The sequence below is a fragment of the Herpailurus yagouaroundi genome, unplaced genomic scaffold (assembly GCF_014898765.1).
Source record: "Herpailurus yagouaroundi ecotype Mexico unplaced genomic scaffold, PumYag 160, whole genome shotgun sequence".
Lineage (NCBI taxonomy): Eukaryota > Metazoa > Chordata > Mammalia > Carnivora > Felidae > Herpailurus > Herpailurus yagouaroundi.
In genome coordinates, this window is record NW_024412401.1 from 7,428,106 (window position 1) to 7,450,291 (window position 22,186).

General features: G+C 36.8%; 1 protein-coding gene across 7 annotated transcripts in view; it reads left to right on the plus strand.

Annotated features, from left to right (window-relative positions):
* DENND4C (DENN domain containing 4C) overlaps nucleotides 1–22,186 on the plus strand; it is a 125,954-nt gene that overhangs the window by 82,665 nt on the left and 21,103 nt on the right. For 4 of the 7 annotated variants that reach the window (XR_005792470.1, XM_040481351.1, XM_040481353.1 and 1 more), the window contains 9 exons: nucleotides 2,253–2,459; nucleotides 7,391–7,519; nucleotides 7,714–7,858; nucleotides 8,127–8,273; nucleotides 13,742–13,864; nucleotides 14,875–15,021; nucleotides 16,540–17,705; nucleotides 21,149–21,326; nucleotides 22,030–22,139. Coding sequence is in view for 6 of the 7 variants with exons in the window: in XM_040481351.1 (XP_040337285.1) it covers nucleotides 2,253–2,459; nucleotides 7,391–7,519; nucleotides 7,714–7,858; nucleotides 8,127–8,273; nucleotides 13,742–13,864; nucleotides 14,875–15,021; nucleotides 16,540–17,705; nucleotides 21,149–21,326; nucleotides 22,030–22,139 (2,352 nt within the window). In the remaining variant the exon portion in view is untranslated. The remainder of the gene's footprint in view (nucleotides 1–2,252; nucleotides 2,460–7,390; nucleotides 7,520–7,713; nucleotides 7,859–8,126; nucleotides 8,274–13,741; nucleotides 13,865–14,874; nucleotides 15,022–16,539; nucleotides 17,706–21,148; nucleotides 21,327–22,029; nucleotides 22,140–22,186) is intronic. The other 3 variants (XM_040481354.1, XM_040481356.1, XM_040481352.1) reach the window with 2 other exon arrangements.

The following is a 22,186-nucleotide window of genomic DNA, read 5'->3' on the forward strand; positions in this document are numbered from 1 at the left end:
TGTGGCTGAGGTTTTTGAGTGCTTATATTTATGCTTTAAGAGAATCCTTGGGAACCAAATATACTTTTTAAAAAACAACTTTATTGAGATATAATTCACATACCACACAATTCACCCATTTAGAGTATGCTCAGTGGCTTTTACTGTGCTCACAGGGTTGAGCAACCACCACCACAGTCAATTCTAGAACATTTTCATCGCCCCAAAAAGAAAAGCCTGTACCCCTTACCTGTTAACCCTCCCATCCATTCCCTGCAGCCCTAGGCAACCACCGATCTATTTTCTGTGCCTATAGTCTTGCCTATTCTGGGCATTTCATATAAATGGAATTATTATACAATATGTACTCTTTTGTTTCTGGCTTCTTTCACACAGTGTAATGTTTTTAAGGCTCATCCACTTTGCAGCATGTGCTAGTACTTCATTTATTTTTATTGCTGAATATTCCATTGTATGGATATGTAGCACATTTTATTTATTCATTCTTGTACATGTGAGTGGTTCCTATTTATGGCTGTTATGCATAGTGTTGCTGTGAACATTTGTGTGTGTTTGTGAGGATGTGTTTTCATTTCTCTTGGGTAAATGCCTAGAAGTAGAATTGCTGTGTCATATGGTAACTCTATGTATAACCTTACTGTCGGACTGTTTTCCAAAATGGATATACCATTTTAAATTCCTCCCAGCAGTGTATATGGGTTCCAGTTGTGCCACATCCTTGTCAATTCTTGTTATCATCTGTCTTTTCTTTATAGCCATCCTAGTGTGTGAAGTGGTATCTCAGTGTAATTTCACCTTTCAGATCTCTTGTGGTTAATGTAAATATACTTTATGCCAAATACTACATTTAAAGGGAGTGAAAGGGAGCTAATTTAGAGCAAGCTAGACATCTTGCTTTAATACCATATCTGATTTAGGTGGAAAGAGTCATTCTGTGATTAGGTGTGAGTTAAAATGAAACATCTATTGACGTTGTGGTCTACAAACCATGGAAAACTTGAGAATGAAGTTTTTAGTTCAGGTTTTACCAATTCATATACAGCCCCCCAAATCCTAGAGGTAACCTCAGGTGTTCCTTAATATCATACAATACACATTTCTCTCAATGTCTGAAGGGAAGTTGTTGTTGTTGTTGTTGTTGTTGTTGTTGTTATTTGCTTTTATCAGCTTAATAAAAGCCAGTTTTTAAAATGGGAGCATTTGGTTACCAAATCTTTAAATCTCATTTTCACCAGAATTTTTGTCCCCAAGGCTAGCTGGAAAAGAAAGACCTTCCTATTGTAGAAAAACAAGGGACTTTATTTTTAAATATATCTTCAAGCCTAATAGAAATAGAGCTTATAAAAAAATTAATGCACCAGGCATTTTTATTTAGAACAAACCACAGGAGAGGGGTTTTTAGTGCAAGGCACACAGTGGTCGTCTGATATACCTGGAAGGCTCTGTAGTTTCTGGGAGTATATAGTTAGATTAAAACTCAGCAGGTGGTTTTGATGCCTACTCTTTTCCACCTAAATCAGAATGAAAATCAGAAGTAAGAAAACATCACTATCAGACTGTTGGGTAGGAAGGTCTGTGATCTTGTCAGACTATGTTGCCTGCAATGGCATATGTCTTTTTAAGGAATCAGTCAATGAAAGAATTAAAGACTGTGGTGAGGGAGGGTAGAAAGAAATCTTGGTAGGAAATAGACTGAGTTATTTGTCAAACATTTTAGTTGGGAGAAAGGTAGAAAGACTGTCACTTTTTAAGAATGCCATTGATGAACCTACAAGCTCTGAATGGTTAAATCTCTTTCATTAAACATAGGAGTGCCTTCTATGTGAAGGGCAACTAACTAGCCATTATATTATAAAAATATGAATGATCCCTGATTTTAAGGGATTTCTAGTCTATTAGGAAAGTCTTGCTTGCCAGCAAATAGTTACTGTGAAATATAAAGTGCTTCTATAGACGAATGTTGAGAAACCATGTTGTACTAAGTAGGAAGCCACTCATGAAAGTAAAATGGTGAAATGCTTGATTTTAGAGTCCAGTTTTACATTACATTCTTCTCTTCTCACTTTTCTCCCCACCCTAATGGATTTTAATAAATACCATACTGGGTTTTCTTGTAAGCTTTTTTGGTAAGTAATCCCTACTCCCAAGATGGGGCTCGAACCCATGACCCAGAGATCAGGAGTCGCATGCCCTACCGACTGAGCCAGCCAGGTGCCCCAAATACCATAATGTTTTATTTATTCTCTTTCTAGGAGATAAAAACGGCTCATAAGTTGGCGAAGAGATGTTACACAAATCCACCACAATGGGCCAAGTGTCTCTTCAGTCATTGTTACAGCTTATGGTTTATTTGTCTCCCAGCCTATGTTAGAGTTTCTCATCCTAAGGTCAGAGCACTTCAGCAGGCATATGATGTACTTATTAAGATGAGGAAAACAGATGTGGATCCACTAGATGAGGCAAGTATAATAAACTGAGTCATGATTACTAAGACATATTTTTGTATATTTAAGAAAACTAGGTCTTGGCCACTTTAAAGTGCTCTCAAGTATTTTCATTAAGCAACAAAGGTAAAGTTATTTGTTTCATAGAGCTAGTACTTATTATTTATTTTTAAGTACATTTGTTTAAAAATTATTGGTTTGGAATGAAGCAGAGACTGCCTTAGTTAAGTCAGGTTGGTTGCACCTTATAAATAGAAATTAATATTGACTTCATTTTATTCTTAGTATAACTTTATTAGAAAGTAAATACAAAATAGACTTTTGGTAAGTGGCTGTCTACTTAGGCTCTATGTCCTAGGATGAGTTATATAACCTGTTGTTTCACATTATGTATCTGAAAATGTGGCACTGTTGACATTTTGGTCCACATGATTATTTATTGTGGGCCTGTTGTGTGCATTGCAGGATGTTTACCAGCATCCCTGGCCTCTGCATACTGGTTACCAGTAGCACCCTCCCTTCTCCTATGTGGCAATCAGAATGTCTGCAGACATTGCCAGATGTTCCCTGGAGGTCCAAATTGCCCCACTGATGTAGACAATTATAGTTGGTACCATCCTTATAAGGTTAACTTGAGGGCTAAATCAATTAATGGACAGATTGTGCCTAGAATAGTGCCTGGCTTATAGTCTAAGCACTGAGTGAATGATATGCTAAAGGTTTTATAGACACCATCTCTCTAAAGCTTCAGAGCCATCCTAAGAGATAGGTCGTGATATTATCCAGTTAATGGTTGAAGAAACTAAATCACTTATTTAGCCTTTTTCTTTGCTGTTTTTCCCTCTAAAAATAACATTTGGTGTTAAAATAACTGTAAATGATATTTAGAACCAGATTAGGATTTAAAGCAAAGTTGAAATAAAAATTCAGAGTAATGGGTATCTGAGGGGAAAGAGCACAGGGGGATAGAAGAGAAATGAGATTGAAGAGAAGGTGCATCACAGGCTTCAGCAATAATCCTATAGCTTTTCTTCTTAAAAATAAAAAAGATCTTAAATGAATATAGCATGTATAATATGAAGATTTGATAATGCTTGTGGGTAACTAAAACTCATTTTTCTCTATCAAGTATATGTTATAAAACCTTTTAAAATAAAAATTATAAAACAAATAATAAAGTATCCATTCTCACGTTTGGTTACATTTTCTTTCATCCGTTAAGAAAACTTTGGAAATTAAAAGTGCTTGATCAGAGTGTTTCGTACTTTATGCACTTTAGTGTTTTAAAAAATTTGTTCTAATAGAGTTTTCTATCTAAAATGTGTTTTAAGATGTGTTTTAACTTGTGAAAGACCAAATATTTTTAAAGTGTTTTAAAGTATGCTCTCTGAATTGTTACTGCACTCTAAATTCAAAGTACAGTACTTGATAAATTACAAGTTCATAACACATATCATAAATTGCCTGAAAAGTATTTTCCCCTATAGGTATTAAAGTTCACTGGTAGTCTTTGGTACAAATAATTATCTTCTCTTGTTTTCTGACATGCAACAATTATGACTAGTAGACTAAAAATTTTTTTAAGATGATTTCCCTAATAAACACTGTGGTAAGATGTTTAAAATTTGGAGCTTAATTTGTTGTATTCCTACTTCTAACAAGTTACATTGACAGATTTTTTTTAGTGCCCTGAAGTCATTACCTCTCCACAACTAGAAGAAAGAAATGTTTATTTTAAAACTTAAGAATATATATTTGCTAGGTGTATTTCATACATTTTATCTGTTTATTGTTTATACATGGAATAGCATATTTAAAGTTTTCACAGTATTGTCACATACATTTTTTCCTTTGGTATTCCCAGCAACTCTGTGAGGCAATTTATATATTAGCTACATTTTATAAAGAGAGTAATTTGAAACTTAAATGAAATGACAAACTTATACATAAGACTGCCTAGTTAAGTAGTTTTGAGTTTTAGGTCTATTTCATTAGAACCCACTGTCTCATTCATATACTTTATGTTTTAATTTGACGGCTTTGTGTGCTACATGTTATGTTTGGATTTTAAAATAAAACTCTTAGGGGCGCCTGGGTGGCGCAGTCGGTTGAGCGTCTGACTTCAGCCAGGTCACGATCTCGCGGTCCATGAGTTCGAGCCCCGCGTCGGGCTCTGGGCTGATGGCTCAGAGCCTGGAGCCTGTTTCCGATTCTGTGTCTCCCTCTCTCTCTGCTCCTCCCCCGTTCATGCTCTGTCTCTCTCTGTCCCAAAAATAAATAAACGTTTGAAAAAAAAAATTAAAAAAAAAATAAAATAAAACTCTTAGAAGATCAAGAAATAGCACATGCCACATAGACGAAACTACAGTGTGTAATGCATTTTGCTTTTAATACTATTTACAGAATAAAAAAATTTTTTAATGTTTCCTTATTTTTGAGAGAGAGAGAGAGAGAGAGAGAGAGAGAGAGAGAGAGAGAGAGACACGGAGCACTAGCGGTGAGGGGTGAGAGAGAGGGAGACACAGAATCTGAAGCGGGCTCCAGGCTCCAAGCTGTCAGCACAGAGTCCGATGCGGGGCTCAAACTCACAAGCTGTGAGATCACGACCTAAGCTGAAGTCAGGGGAGTGACAGAGAGAGAGGGAGACAGAATCCTAAGCAGGCTCTGCACTGCCAGCACAGAGCCCGAGGTGGGACCTGAACCCACAAACTGCGAGATCATGACCTGAGCTGAAGTCAAGAGTCAGACACTTAACTGACTGAACCACCCAGGCACCCCTAGAATTTTTAATGAAAATGAAATATTTGTGTCAAACATATTCCTACACTGTCTTATCAGTCTGTTCATCCGATATTGTCGTACATTGCTGAGTAACAAACCCTCCCAGAACTTAGTGGCTTAAAACAGTGATTTCATTAAATATTATTATTATTATTATTATTATTATTTTTTTTTTTTTTTTTTTTTTTTTTTTTTTTTTTTGCTGAGAATCCAGAAAGGATTCTGGGTGATTTTTCAATGCTCCTCATCGCATTAACTGGGATCACTTGATAATAGTTGCTAGTTGATCTGGTCTGGAGGGACCAAGACAGCTGAACTCAGATACCAGCCAGGTGCCTTGGCAAGAGTGATTGTGACTCTGGGCTCAGGTGGACCCCTCTCCCTCTCTGTAGGCTCAGGACCTCCCTCTGTGGTACTTGGGCTTTTTCCATGATAGCTTAGAGCTGGAAGAGCATTTGTTTCAAGAGAGAGGAAGTGGAAACTGCCAGTTTCTTAAGACTTAAGCCAGGAAACTAGTACAGTGTCCCTTTAGTCATATTCTATTGGTCATGTAGTCTCAGAAGCTCTTCTCCCTCGGTTCAAGGGTAGGGACATAGACCTCTCAGTGGGAGGAGTAGCAAAGAGTGCATGGTTATCTTTTATCTATTACAGGTATCGAAAAGATATGTTACAGGCAACAACATACTGCATTGGAAAAATTGTGTCTCTATATTATTACTGTTTCTTTAGTTTGGTCCCTGGCTCTTATCTCTTATACAGGTAAAACTGGAAGGTTGGGGAATACTTTCCAGACTTCAGAATAAATTCATTGTCTAGAATGGTTGTAGAAAACCAACTTGACATAGAAAGTGACTTACTACTTTATGGCTCACAGAATCTTAAGAATTGATAGGATTTTAAGACATTTTAGTACAACTTGAATCTGAAGCTGAGATGCTCTGTATAAAGTCTGTAACATATGGGATCCTGCCTATATTTGAATTGAGTCTAATTATTAGGAAATGTGTATATGTTTTGTTGAGCTCAGTTCCACCTCCTCATTTTTTTTTTTTTTGAAATTATACAAATGGTTTACTCCTCCCCTGTGGCTTTTTTGGAAAAATTTCAAACTGTTTACTCTTCAGATATTTGAAGAACCCTCTTGTACCCCATTCTTTTTCCTCCCTTCACACATCTTACCTACTTCCTTCAGTTGTCCTTGATTCCCAGTTCCCTAACACTTCTTTAACCTAGTCTAACAGTTCCTGACCTCCTTCTGCTTCTAAATTATACTCTCCATTTTTAGCTGCAAGTATTCATCTTTCTGATCCTTGCCTTTTCATGTCTATTTCATTTGTTCTGTTCTCTTAACTAAAATATCCTTTCTGAAATCGTTTTACTTTCCCCTCTAGTTGAGAGAGCAACTTGGCTTGATGGTACTCGTAGTTGTTCACCAACTCTGTCCTAAAGTACCAAGAAGAATATCTTCTGTGTGTATAGTTCCTTATTCTCAGACTAAGCTGTAACATAGTTTGTGGCTGCGCTGTCGCTGTTCCTATAAACTGGCTCAGCTCTTTGCCAGGAACCTTTGAGATCCCCGTTTCATTTTTCATGGTTTCTCTTGTAGTCTTCTAATATGTGAGATTCTAACTTTTAGGAATTTCCAATTCACTGGTCCTCTTGTGATCAGAACAAGCCCTCCTCAGTAAACACACATTCTCAGAAAAGCCTTTGCTAATCAGATTACAGTGTCTTAAAGTTTCTTCTCTTACTTTTCCAAGACATGGGTTTACAGATCTTTTGTTGTTGTTGTTATGTAGGCATTCTGGGGGTGTTGTCTTTAACTCCTTTAGCACAGAATATAAAACATGATTTGTGATAGAGTTATTTTAATCATATTAGATTTTAAAAATGCATTCCTTCTCAAATTATGGGGACTAGTAGTCATTCTCTTTGCGTAAACTTCGTTACTAAAACGATCTTCTAGATCTTATGTGAAATAGTTAATAACACTGGTACTTTCATTAATGAGTAGGCTTCAGAAACAATTTACTGAGACTCAGAAAAAAGGGTAAAGTAGTGCTTAATGACTCTGATAAGAAGAATTCAGTAATTTAAAAATCTTCTGCAAGTCATAGATAGACTGATATGCCAACTACTAATGCTTTGATGTTATTTTCTGTTAGGTGTGCTATCGAGTAGTAATGCAGCTTTGTGGACTTTGGGCTCATCCTGTTTTAGCAGTGAGAGTCTTATTTGAAATGAAAACTGCTAAGATAAAGCCAAATGCTATTACTTATGGTTATTATAATAAGGTAAGTAGGACTGACATTAGACAACATACGCTGCTTAATTAAGACTGATACATTTTTGTACCTTTTATTATTCATGAAATTTCTTTTATAGAGGTTTGGGCTATAGTTATTTATGTATATATTATATATGTATGTATCTGTTTAATAAATCAAGTGTTCCTAATAATTATTTTTAACCTTTGTTTTACCTTTAGGTAGTTTTGGAGAGCCCGTGGCCTAGCAGTACCCGCAGTGGTATCTTCTTATGGATGAAGGTACGGAATGTGGTACGTGGCTTGGCACAATTTAGGCAGCCGCTTAAAAAGACTGTGCAAAAGTCACAGGTCTCCTCAATATCAGGTAATACGTGTGATTGGAAAGATACTCTCTTGCTGAACCATAAGCTTTATAGGCATATGAGTTTTATTTAAGAGTATGAAGTAGGAAACGTAAATGAAATTCTGGTTGATATTTTCACATGCAACTAAAGGTAGAGGTTACATTGTTATTCCCCCCCCACAAATTTAGAAAGTGTTCTGCAACTATAAATGAATTGTGGGGCATTCGTGTTTAGTTTCAGAGATTATCAGTGCATGAGTTATTGAACTGCTATTGTCCTTATCTTTAGCTCCTCAGAATGCAACAGGTGGAAGTGATGGGGACACGGTGAGCCACGGTAGCGTGGATAGTTCTAATGATGCTAACAATGGGGAGCACACAGTCTTCGTCAGAGATTTAATCAGGCTTGATTCCACTGATAATCACTTTAGCACAGGTACTAAAATCTGGATTTTACTAACCCTTCACTTACTCTCTTGTTAAGTCTTTCCCTTTTTAAAAAGCTTTTCCCTCCTTTCTGCAATATGAGTACTTTACAAATACTCTAGAAATAAGGGAAGAAATTAGTCCTCTGATTGCAGATCGCTTCTTTTTATTTCCTGTAGTATAGCATTCTCTTCGAAGTGCTGTGCAGAAGGCTCTAGCACAGTGCTGCTTTGTATTTCTTCATCCTTGATTTGGGAAAGTATATGCTGTAACTGTAGAAATTGTGAACTGAGGGACTTGAATGTTAGGTGACACAACTTGCAGATACTTTTTCTCATTACGTGGAAAGTATTTATTGAGAATTTGAAATTATACATAGTAAATAGGGAAGAAAATAAGTCATACCATGAGAAAAAGTATTCTCTTTGCATAGTCATTATTTTAAATGACAATTTTTAAAATCTGAGAAATATCTGAAGCTACTTTTACAAACAAAGCCATGGGCATAACCTCTGTCCTCTGAAGCTGGAAATAAGCGCAATTCAAGTAGCACATTGAGCAAATATATGTGTGTTGCACATCCTTCTTTTTGTGTTGTTTTTCTTTTTTGTTGTTGTTGTTATTGTTAATATCTCAAGCTTTTCTTTAAAATGAATCCTAAGTCTAATTCCTGTGCTTCATCTGATGAACTTGTCTCAATGACTGAAGTTTCCTTTTTTCTGCTCTTTGTCGCTCTGCTTTTTGCTCTGTGCTGTTTCTTGGTGCTGCATTTGTCCTTGGCTGTCATGGTGTGGGGTGCAGACAGACTTATATGACGTGAAGCTATGGATACACGTGTGCGTTAATTCTACCCTTGAATGTTAACCACTTCAGGTAATTTCCCATTTATTAGGTTAAACTTTGCTGACATGCAAGGGTGGGGGAGAGACTTTTTGTTGTATTTAAAGTGTTGTTACAGGTGGAAAACAATGCTAGTTTTCTTGCCTTTTTCTCCTTCAGATAAGTGTAATCATATATGTACCACTGAAAATATCCAACTAACATTTTGTGATCATTTTGCAAAGCATATTTGTTATTTTATTTGAAAATGTACTGTGCCTTGCTATAATTCTGATTTTGAGGTTTGTTTGTAGCACCACTGTATCCAATAGTTTTATGGGGATTAAATATTTCAATGTTCTAGCTGTTGAGATGGTTTTTGCTTGCTAAAACTGATCTGCTAAATTCTTGCACTAAAAATTACTCCATAAAAACAGAACCATGTATAAATCATTGAAAGTCAGCGTAGAGCTATAAGTTATAATCCTATTTATAAAGCTACCTTATTTTATTTCTTCTTGTATTTTTTCCTAAAACTTATACAATATAAATGGATTTCATTTATGAAAAAATTAAGAAAATGTGATATGAAACCATGTCACCAGGAATAATTATAATTTTAAAAATAGTAATAGATACTCTCCTTATTCTTTTAAAATGATCCCCTTTAATGGAAAAAAAAATCTAGTAATTCTGAGTAACTGGCATAAAGATTCTAATAGTTGGGGAAGAAACTTTAGATCCCTTTTCCATATATATCTTTTCAGTTGCATTTCAGATGGCTAAAGCCCTGTTTGCTGAATTTACAGTGATTTATGTGTCTTTGTAGAGTTTTTGATGATATCATTTGATACTTTTGGAGACTTCCAAACCAGAATTTTAAGTTACTCTTTCATTAAATATTATCTTGTATAGTCTTTCCAGTTGGTACCTGATATGGAGTCAGTTAGCTTGTTGGGACAGGTATCTTGGTTTAATCAGTTTTCTTAGTTCCCATTTCATGGCACCATAATGCTTTCTGAGGGGGCCAGTAAAAAATCGACAACTTAATCATTCTAACTAGGGATATTTAGAGAAGTTTGGTTCTTTTGTTAAATTGCAAAGTTTGAGTGGCAGTGTAACAAGTGGTAGAAAGTGGAAGGCACTACAGTTAACACCTGAACAACATGGGTTTGAACTGCACGGGTCTACTTACATGCCAATTTTTTTTCAGTAGTTACAGTACTGTAAATGTATTTTCTTTCTTATGATTTTCTTTTTTTCCCTTTTTTATTAATTTTTTTAAAATTTGAGTGTAGTTGATACACGATGTTACATTAGTTTTAGGTGTACAACATAGTGATTCAACTTACTATACCTTATGCTGTGTTCACCATACGGTAGCTCTCATGTGTCACCAAACAAAACTGTCATAGTACTTTCTGATTTTATTAATAACAGTTTTTTTATTTAAAAAAAAATTTTTTTATGTTTATTTATTTTTGAGACAGAGACAGACAGAGCATGAACAGGGGAGGGTCAGAGAGAGAGGGAGACATAGAATCTGAAGCAGGCTCCAGGCTCTGAGCTGTCAGCACAGAGCCTGACGCGGGGCTCGAACTCACGAACTGTGAGATCGTGACCTGAGCCGAAGCCGGACGCTCAACAGACTGAGGCACCCAGGCGCCCGTAACAGTTTTTTAAATTTAAGTAATCTCTACCCCCAGCATGGCGCTCAAACTCAGGACCCTGAGATCAAGAGTCTCATGCTCTTCTTTTTTTTCCTTCTTGTTTTTTTTTTTTTAATTTTTTTTTTTCAACGTTTATTTATTTTTGGGACAGAGAGAGACAGAGCATGAACGGGGGAGGGGCAGAGAGAGAGGGAGACACAGAATCGGAAACAGGCTCCAGGCTCTGAGCCATCAGCCCAGAGCCTGACACGGGGCTCGAACTCACGCACCGTGAGATCGTGACCTGGCTGAAGTCGGACGCTTAACCGACTGCGCCACCCAGGCGCCCCTAGAGTCTCATGCTCTTCTGACTGAGCCAGCCAGGTGCCTCCTTAATAACATTTCTTTTCTCTAGCTTACTTTATTATATACACAAATGACATATAACATGTGTGTTAACTGACTATTTATATTATTGGTAAGGCTGCCAGTCAGCAGGCTGGTAGTTAAGTTTTTGGGGCGTCAAAAGTTACATGTGGATTTTTGATTGTGTGGGGTGGGAAGGCCAGCACCTCTGACCCCTGTGTTGTTCAAGGGTCAGCTGTGTATGTTTTGTTTCATGCCTCGTCGACACACTTTACGGTGACTCTCTAGGAACTAAGTGTCAGTTGTGGTGTAGTTTTACGTTAGTCTTCAGTCTTCGTCTCAGTTTTAAATGATAGAACTTTAAAGCCAGAAAGACTTGTTTAAACCTTTATCTTGAAGTTATTTCACACTTACGGAAATGTTGCAAGTACAGTACAGAGAACCCTCGAATAAATTATATTTAGATTCATTCAATTTTAGCTTGCCATATCTGCTTTATCATTTTCTTTCTGTACACATATGCACATTGTTTTCCTAAGTCATGTGACAGCAGGTTGTAATACATCTTGCCTTTTTACCTTTTGATACTTTGATGGTATTTTTCTCTGATAAAACCATAGTATAGTTACCAAATTTAGGAAAATATTGACATACTACTTGAGTCTGTAGTCTACATTCCAGTTTTGTCAATTGCTGTAATATCCTTTGTGGCATTCTAGCTCCCTCGTTTGGTCTCCTTTAACCTGGCACAGTTCTTTACCCTTTTCCTTTACCTTTTCGTCTTTGTCTTTTCATGACTCCGCCTTTTGGAAGAATTCAGTCCAGTTATTTTGTGGAATGCTCCTTGGTTTGAGTTGGTCTGATGTTTCCTTGTGATTAGATTCGGTTGTACGTCCATGGCTCTACTACAAAAGTGATGTTGTATCCTTCTTAGATTATCACATCTCAGAGGCACACAGTATCTGTCTGCTTCTTATTGGTGATACTGATTTTGATCACCTTGTCTTAGCATTTGGTTTCTCTTAGTTATTATTCTTGCCCGTGCGGATAATAAGCTACCAGTGAAGAGACTCTGAGAGTATGCAATAATGCCCTCTTTCTCATCACACTTTTTCTTATGAATTTAGCATACATCAATAATTCTTGAACCAGTCTTTACTATGATGGTTTTAAAGCAGGTGATTTTACCAATGCTATCCTCCCTCCACATTTGTAAGATGATATTCTATTGTATGTCCTTTGGTTTCATCATTTTACTCTGACATATCCCCTATCATGTTCAAAATGTTCCTGGCTCATTCTTGTACCTTTCCTGCCTGAGATTTGAAATCAGCCGTTTCTTCAAGGATCCCACATTCCTTTCAATGGGCAATAGATTCTAGAAGCCAATATCTGAACTTTAGGTATGCTTACTGCTACAGGGTATTACTGCTTCTCGACTTTTTCAGCAGAGACAGAAAATATATATATATTTGAAAATATGTATGTATATATGTTTTAGAAATACTTCCATTTTCTTAAAAAAAATTTTTTTTAATGTTTAGTTTTGAGAGAGAGAGAGAGACAGACAGCACAAGTGGGAGAGGGGCAGAGAGAGAGGGAGACACAGAATCCGAAGCAGTCTCCAGGCTCTGAGCTGTCAGCACACAGCCCGATGTGGGGCTCAAATTCAATAACCACGAGATGATGACCTGAGCTGAAGTCACATACTTAATCAACTGAGCTACCAAGGCACCCCAAAATACTTCCATTTTCAAATCAACCCCATAAGTTTTTCTTTGCCTTCTTTCATTTCATTTTTAAAAAATCTCTCTTCATCATTATGTTTACTCATTTGCTCAGTCTTGCAGTACACATAAAATAATTTCAGAATTGCTACATCTATTACTCTGTGAGAAACAGACTTTCTAAGGAGTTGAGAATTTGTCAGTATTACCCCCCTGGCTTAGAGTATGTGTTCAAGATTATGTGTTCAGAAGTTTCTTCAATCAGTCCTTTCCTCCTCCCCCACCATTCCCCATCCTTTCAGTGTGATTATTCATGTGAAATACAGTTGGTCTCATTTGTTTCTGTTTGCATTCAATTTTAGTTACTATTCTCCTCCCAGTTTTGTTGATTTAATTTTTTCGAATATGTAGAAGTTGATACATTTCCAAAAATAAAAACAACACAATAAACTGTATTTAGGGAAGTTTCTTCCCTCTTCATCCTTCCGGCGTATTTTCCCCCACCCCTTGTCATTAACCAGTTTTATTGTTTTCTGGTTTATTATTTCTGCATTTCTTTTTGCAAAAGTAAGCAGATATGTTTGTTTTATTTCTTCTTCTTTCTTACACAAAGTGTAGCATTCTGTAGACATCCTCCAAAACAAACTTTTCAAAACATCTTGTCCAAATCTATTAGTTTACAGATGAGGAAACTAAGGTTCAGTGCTTCTAAATTTTTTAGTCTTTGATGTTCCTGTCTTTACTGTTCTTTGCTTCTTATCATTTGTTTAAAATGCTCTGTGTGCTTTGTGAGCTTTCTTGTCTTCCTTTTCTGTAAGTTTAATCGTGTAAATCAATGGAATTCTCTTTTGACATTTTATAGCTGGACTATGAGTATATGAAAACATTTACATGTAAGCTTGCATTCTTTTTAACAGGTGGTCAGTCTGACCAAGGCTATGGGTCTAAGGATGAACTTATAAAGGATGACGCAGAAATTCATATGCCTGAAGAACAAGTAGCAAGAGAATTGATAACTAAAACAAAAGTGCAAACAGAAGGTTGAGTACTGATATTTGCTAGCTTTACTTAGAAAAATACTGTAGTTTTTTTTTTTTTTTCCCCTTAAGATTTCTTTAGTAATCTTTACACCCAATGTAGGGCTCAAACTCACAACAGGGTCACATGCTCTACTGACTGAGCTAGCCAGGTGCCCCTGTCTTAATTAAGTCTTATTTGATAATTTTGATGATAATTTCTAGAAAGAAATGTAAGGCCTGGGCTTATAAGATACTATGTAATGTTAGCTATGGATAGAATGAGTAGTTTCTGAATTTTAGAATTCAAGAGATCTTTTAGAGACAGTAGGTCAACCCTCAATTTTGTAGGAAAGTGTGATCCATTGACGTATTGATTTGCCAAAGTCAAACAGCTATTTTGTGATAGAACCAAGACTGAACTTGAAGTCCTCAGACTTGTGTTCCAGTGCCTGTTTTATTTTAAAATGCCATTGCACTAGAAGTCCTTCAAATATCTAAGTAGGTATTTTTCATTGGTAGGTTAAATACAGTGTGTGTGGTTTTCCTGTTTGTTTGTTTTTATTTTTTTGTTTTTTAATGGGACTCATTGAGGTAGATATGGTTTGTAGTAATCATTTTATGCAAATGTGGAAGAATTTTCTGGCTTCATGGTAATAAAATGTTCTTCCTATCCTCTTACATAAAAGTATACTTTCCTTCAATGATGTCACTTATTTTATGCTCCAGAGTTATGCAGAAGCAAGCCCTCTCCTACTTTACAGGTGATGAGAGTATGTTTGAAGTCCAAAGCCTTAATTTATTCACAGGCGTGCTCAAGTTAGCATTATTGATGCTACAATAAAGCATTTATTTCAGTCAATGCTGGCAACATTTATGGCATAAAGTAAATTAGACACAGTAAATTAGTAATAAAATAGTCATATATTCACTCACACTTGGAGAAAAATATAAAAGAATAAAATATTATAAAAATCAACATATGGTTTCTGTGCAGGATAAGTAGGAATAACATCCAAATATCTTTTTCCCAGAAGTGTGTGATGTCTCTGCTGTTGTAGCAAAACAGTCACAACCTAGTGCAGAGTCACAGAGTCCTACTGAGCCTCCTGCATGGGGCAGCAGTATTGTGAAAGTTCCATCTGGTATATTCGATCTCAATGGCAGGAAAAGCAGCACTGGTGAGTCTTTACATAATGATTTCTAAGTATTTAAAATATACTTCTACAGATATATATGTCTTTAATGACATTAAATTGATGACCTAATTGTGATGAACATGCTAAATTTAGAGCCAGAAGTAAGTTTGAATCCTATAAATTGGCTAAAGAAGTTGTTACTTAAAATGTTTAGTGTTTAAAAGGAGGGGTATTTATTGTGTTCAGTTGTTACTGGGAATACATTTTCTTGTTGCAGTGCCTGTTCTCAGTTTGGTCTCTCTTTCTCATGGTAGATAATTAGAGAGGACTGCAGGGCCTCCTATACTCATTAAGAGCAAAGAGGCAGAGATGTTACTAAATTCCAAAGGGGTTTTGTATGGCAATGGAAAGGCAATGGAAGAAAAAGATTCATATCACTATGCTTTACTACATAAAAATACCAGTGGGTTTTTAATTTGGCCAGTTTTTATAGGTATCCTGAGCCACTTATTTGTGATTAAGTATTTGTTTTTTTGTTTTTATGTTTTTTTATAAATTTTTTTTAACGTTTATTTATTATTGAGTTACAGAGACAGAGCATGAGCATGAGAGGGTCAGAGAGAGGGGGAGACACAGAATCTGAAGCAGGCTCCAGGCTCTGACCTGTCAGCACAGAGCCCAACATGGGACTCGAACTCACAAACTGCGAGATCATGACCTGAGCCGAAGTCAGATGCTTTACCAACTGAGCCACCCAGACGCCCCTGTTTTTATGTTTTTTTAATGTTTACTTATTTTTGAGAGAGAGAGAGAGAGAGCAGGGGAGGGGCAGAGACAGAGAGGGAGACACAGATTTTGAAGCAGGCTCCAGGCTCTAAGCTGTCATCACAGAGCCCGATGCAGGGCACGAATTCATGGACCACGAGATCATGACCTGAGCCGAAGTCAGATGCTTAACCGACTGAGCCACCCAGGTGCCCCTGGTTTGTTCTTTTTTTTTTTTTAAGTTTATTTATTTATTTTGAGAGAAGAGAGCACAAGTCGGGGAGGGGCAGAGAGAGAGGGAGAGAGAGAATCCCAAGCAGACTTCGAACTGTCAGTATGGAGCCCAACCCAGGGCTCAAACCCATGAACCATGAGATCATTACCTGAGCCAAAATCAACAGTGGGACGCTTAACTGACTGAGCCACCCGGACTCCCAAGAATATATTTTTTAAATTGAGTGTAGAACTCTTAAAATGTAAAATATATTTATAGGTCTGTATTTGTTGATAGGTTTTAGTGAACAATACAGGAATACACAGCATACATTGCTTGATTGTTAAATGTGTATATGTATGCATAGAGGATGAAAGGCAGATAATACATTACAATGTTATTTCTGGGAGGCAGGATTGAATGGAGGCCTTTTGTTGTTCTTTTTTTGTGTACTTTCTTTGTACCTTCTAAACTTTCTGAATCTTACTCTGTGTCGCTTTTCAAAAACCAGAAAAGACACTTTCGTAAAAGTTATATTGGAAAATAGAGTTTCGTTTTTAATATTGTACCTTCCCTTTTAGGTAGTACATCAAATGTGCCATTTTCTACTCAAGATCCAGTTGAAGATGCAGTCTTTGGTGAAGTTACTAATCCCAAGAAGAATGGTGATAGAGGAGATAAAAGGCAAAAGCATTTCCCAGAGAGGAGTTGTAGTTTCAGTTCTGAAAGTCGAGCTGGAATGTTGCTTAAGAAGAGCAGTTTGGATCTGAATTCAAGTGAAGTGGCTATTATGATGGGAGCAGATGCCAAGATTCTCACAGCCGCACTGGCCTGTCCTAAGACTTCTCCACTCCGTGTTGCGAGCACCCACAGCTTTGAGACTGCTAACAGTTGTCATCTAGTTGATACTAGGACTCGTGTGTCTGAAAGCACTTGGGATTCCGAGCACAGATCTTCTTCGGTATTAGAGATGCTTGAAGAGAGCCAAGAGCTCCTGGAACCTGTGATTGAGGACAGTGCAGCGAAAACTACTATGAAAAAGGACACATGTGACAGTCTCCAGAATGATAGTAATCAGCCCAGAGACTTGAAAGTAGAACCCAAAGATGTAATAAATAAGAGGAGTAGTTTACATGGTGTTGTTAAAGCTATTGAGAGGGAGGATGTTGAAACTGGACTAGATCCTTTGTCTCTTTTGGCCACTGAATGTACTGGAGTAAAATCTCAAGATTCTGAAGATAAGATGTCTTCTCCAGTTATTGCACGCAATCTGGCTGATGAAATTGAAAGCTATATGAACCTAAAGAGTCCTTTGGGTAGCAAGTCTGCTAGTATGGAATTACACGGAGAGGGAAGCAGAGAGTCTGGCACCATCACTGCATGTATTCACTCTCTAGAGAGGCGATCAAGCCTACCTTTAGAGCACGGTCCGGCAGCACAGGAAGTTCCTGAAAGTGAAAAGAGCTCTCCTGCAGAATCTAGGTCTAAAGCTTTCCCTGGGCGTTTCAAGCAGCAGACTCCCTCTCGCGCTCACAAGGAACGTTCACCTTCTCTGTCAGCACTAGTGCGGTCTTCACCACATGGCTCGCTGGGCTCTGTGGTAAACTCTTTGTCAGGACTAAAGCTAGATAATATACTCTCAGGACCCAAGATCGATGTACTCAAATCTGGCATGAAACAAGCAGCTACGGTAGCCAGTAAGATGTGGGTAGCTGTAGCGTCTGCCTATAGCTACTCAGATGATGAGGTAAGAGTGTTTTATGTGTGTGGTCTATCTGATACTGGCATGTTTCTCATATTTTTTTATATGTAAATTATTATTCAGAGATTGCTGGTAACTTTGGTGTTTAAACTTGAGGCATATGTTACTTCTTCCTTGAAATAAATGACCTGAACCTAAATGTGAGGAAATTAATAATAAAGAAATAGAGTATCAGGACTACTTTATAATTCCATAGATCAGTCTGAACTAATACGTTGTTTCTTTGAAAGTACTGATGATTAATACTTAATAATGCCATGTTATGTTTGCATAGCACTTCACTCTTTTTTTTTTTTAATTTTTTTTTTTTAACGTTTATTTATTTTTGAGACAGAGAGAGACAGAGCATGAACAGGGGAGGGGCAGAGAGAGAGGGAGACACAGAATCGGAAGCAGGCTCCAGGCTCTGAGCCATTAGCCCAGAGCCCGATGCGGGGCTCGAACTCACGGACCGCGAGATCGTGACCTGAGCTGAAGTCGGACGCTTAACCGACTGAGCCACCCAGGCGCCCCATAGCGCTTCACTCTTAAATAACTTTTATCTATGTTAGCTCTTACATATATGTGAAATCACTCTGCAACTTAGCCTACATATTTCATACTGCATCACAAAAACTGCTAATTCTTTTGAAAATTATTGTAAAGAGAATTAGTCATTAGACCTTTTTATGAAGTAGAAGTGGGGAAATTTTGCTTATTTGTTTTATAGAAAAAATTTAATTAAAATTTCACCTTTGTGTTTACAGAATTATATAGTATTTAGGCACTTTAGTAGAAAAGACAAACATTTATAAGTGTTCACCACTATGTCACAGGTACTCTCATAAGCTATATATCTATTTTGATAATTTTCATAGCAACCCCACACATCGGTACTGTTGGCATCCCTGTTTTATAGATGAGATATCTAAGAGTTAGAGAGGTTGATTAATTTCTCCAGGTCCACACAACTAGTGAGAGGCAGAACTAGAATTTGAACTCTGGGAGGTTGACTCTAGAGTCCATGCTTTTAAACTACTGTAATAGCAAAGAAGAAAGCAATATCTTAGAAGGGGTTCCAGCAGGGGGCTGTCCAAAAAGAGCAAAGCAGGTGATATGTAAGTTGGGTTTGGGTGGATAAATTTTAAATTTTGGGTTAGTCAAAGTGATAAGGTGGTACAAGGTGTATCTGAGAGAATAATGTGAAAAAGCATGGAGGCATAAAACATGCATTTTCAAGATAATACACAATCCATCTCAGATTGCTAAAGTTCTAAATAGGAAGCTAGAGACATAGGAAATGAAATTGGACAAATAAGATTTATATACCATTTGAAAGAAAACTTTATTCTATAGGCAAACTATTAATTGAATCAAAAGTACAATACTGAGTACTATAAGACACAGTTGCATTTTATTGCATTTTAAAGAGCTTACAAGGTCAGTGAAGGAAAGGCCAAATAAACTAGTTTCAAAAGTATCTTAACCTTGCTTTGTGTTAAAGTAAACTAACCAAATGAACCACTTGAGTTTTGAAATTTTATCTAACAGTGTTAATAATAATAAAACCTTTCTACAGAGTAATTTGACTTGGAATGTGTGACTATAAATTCTAGGTGGTCACAGACCTTAATCTTTCTTTTCTTTTTATTGCTATGGCCCTGGTACTAGAGCCTGACAGAGGCAAATAGGTTATACCTAGTAAATATTTTCAAATGAAGGAATGGATACAAAGTCCATAAAAAATGTTTATAACTTTTATCCAGAATTTAATCTAAGGAAATAATTATGTGTAAAAATAACTCGAAAGAATTCATCAGTGTAACTTATATAAAGTTTAAGAGCATTCTGAATATTTAAGCAATAGAGATTTACTAAATGCATAACAGTACATCAGTAAACTGGATTAGGTTTCAGGGGTTTAAATAATGTAGATTTAATGACATTAAAATACATTATATGAGAATAAGTTAAAAAATAATATCCTATTTTGTAAAAATGTATTATATATGCATATTTTAAAATGACTAGAAGGACATACATCAAGATTTTGATTATGCTGTGTAGTGTTGGTAATATAAATGCTTTTTTTTTTTTTTTGAGAGAGAGAGAGAAAGTACAGGAAAGGGGGAGAGAGTGAGAGGAGAAAAATAAGAATCTCAAGCTGGGCTCCATCTCACGGCCATGAGATCATGACTTGAGCCAAAATCAAGAGTCAGACACCTAACTGACGGAGCTACCCAAGCACCCCACTATTAGGTGCTTATATTTCCTGTTTTGCATGTCTGTTTAAGTTTTATATCATTTAACATGGTTTTATAACAAGACACAAGTCTTCTTTAAAGCAAAAATCAAAAAGGAGGGGCTCCTGGGTAGCTTATTTAGTTAAGTGTCTGACTCTTGATTTTAGCTCAGGTCATGATCTCATGATTTGTGAGATTGAGCCCCGCATCGAGCTCTGCACTAACAGCACGGAGACCACTTGGAATTCTTTCTCTCCTCTCTCTGCCCTTTCCCTGCTCACGTTGTCTCTCTCTCTCTCTCTCTCTCAAAATAAATAAACATTTAAAAAAATCAAAAAGGAAACTGCTTATTGAAATGTTTTCTATCTAAAGTGTCAACAGTCACTTGCAGGAGTTCAGAACTACAGTGTTTGGAACTTTATTCATATTTTATGCCTCTAATATTGATGGTTGTTGTCTGAAAATTATATTGACAGATGAAATTCTCACAACAACCATATTTTAAAGGACTCCTGTTATCCATATTTTTCAGATGATATAATTAAAAGTTGGAGTAGTTAAATAATTTCTGCAAGGTCATATACATAATATATGATGGTGAGCCAAGACCACAGTCTGGCTGACTGACTTTAAAGCCCTTACTGTGCTTGTGCTGGGGTGCCCAATTCCAATGGAGACAGTGGGCTCCTGGAGTTACTTCATTTTATGATATTGATTATTTAAAAAAAAAATTTTAATGTTTTATTTATTTTTGAGACAGGGAGAGACAGAGCATGAACAGGGGAGGGTCAGAGAGAGGGAGACACAGAATCCGAAACAGGCTCCAGGCTCTGAGCTGTCAGCACAGAGCCCGATGCGGGGCTCGAACTCACGGACCGAGAGATCGTGACCTGAGGCGAAGTTGGACGCTTAACCGACTGAGCCACCCAGGCGCCCCATATGATATTGATTATTGAGAGACACTTCAACATACACCAGGGGCACAACAAAATCTTAAAGTGTTGTAGGTCATTACTCGAATATCTTAGAGTGTGGAAAGGAAATTCCCAATAATGCTGAGAAGAGTTCATGGTTTTGAAAAATAAGGGGATGATAATTTACATAAGAATTCCAGAGAAGTTTAATTCCATAAAGGGTGGAATGAATATATTCTCATTGGAGAAGGTATTATTTATGTATGTGGGGTTTTATTCTTTTCAATTAAAGGAGGAAACTAACAGAGATTACAGCTTCCCCGCTGGCCTTGAAGACCATATTTTGGGGGAGAATATGTCACCTAACACGAGTGTCTCAGGGTTGGTTCCCAGCGAACTTACCCAGAGCAACACAAGCCTTGGCAGTAGCAGCAGCAGTGGAGATGTAGGAAAACTGCAATACTCAACAGGTATGGAAAGGATTGCCGTCTGCTACAAGTTATATGCCCGTACCTTTCCCTGCAACTATTGCATGTGCAATAAACCCCATTTGTTGAGATGAGCTGACAGATTTTTTATATGACCACACGATACTATCACTTATTTTATATGATCTCTAAGTAGTATGGTCACCTAAGTTTATTTTTAGTTGCGTTTGTGGAGTATATCATTAGTTCTCAAACTTTAGTGTGTGTCAGAATCACATGGGGGATTAGTTTAAAAATATATACAAATGTCCAAGCTCTAGGCTAAAGCTTTTGAGACTGTATCTGTGGGACGGGGGCCTTAGGAATATGTATTTTTAACTAGTGCTCTAGGTAAATAGAATGTATACCAGAGTTTGAGACTCCCTAGGCTATGTCACTGTCATTTCTTAGTACTTAATTATTTTTTTTAAGTCTGTTTTTTCCAACATTCTATTATGAGAAATTTCAAATGTCCTGAATAGTTGAAAGAATCATATAGTGAAGAATCATATATAGATTCTCCACCTAGATTTAACTATTGTTAACTTTAGATATATATATATATATGTATAGAAATTTTTATACTGAACCATTTGAAAATAAATTGCAGACGTCATCATACTCCCCCTTAAATGCTTTAGTATGCATTTCCAAAGAATAAGGGCATTCTCACACATAGTGTGTTATGACATTTACTTCTCTCTAGGTGAACCTCCATTTCCAAGAAGTGTAAAAGGGCAGGACTTTGAAAAATCAGACCATGGTTCTTCTCAAAACACCAGCATGTCTAGCATCTATCAGAATTGTGCAATGGAGGTAAAAGTTCTGCCTTCTGCGCGTGATAATGTGGCTGTACACATTTT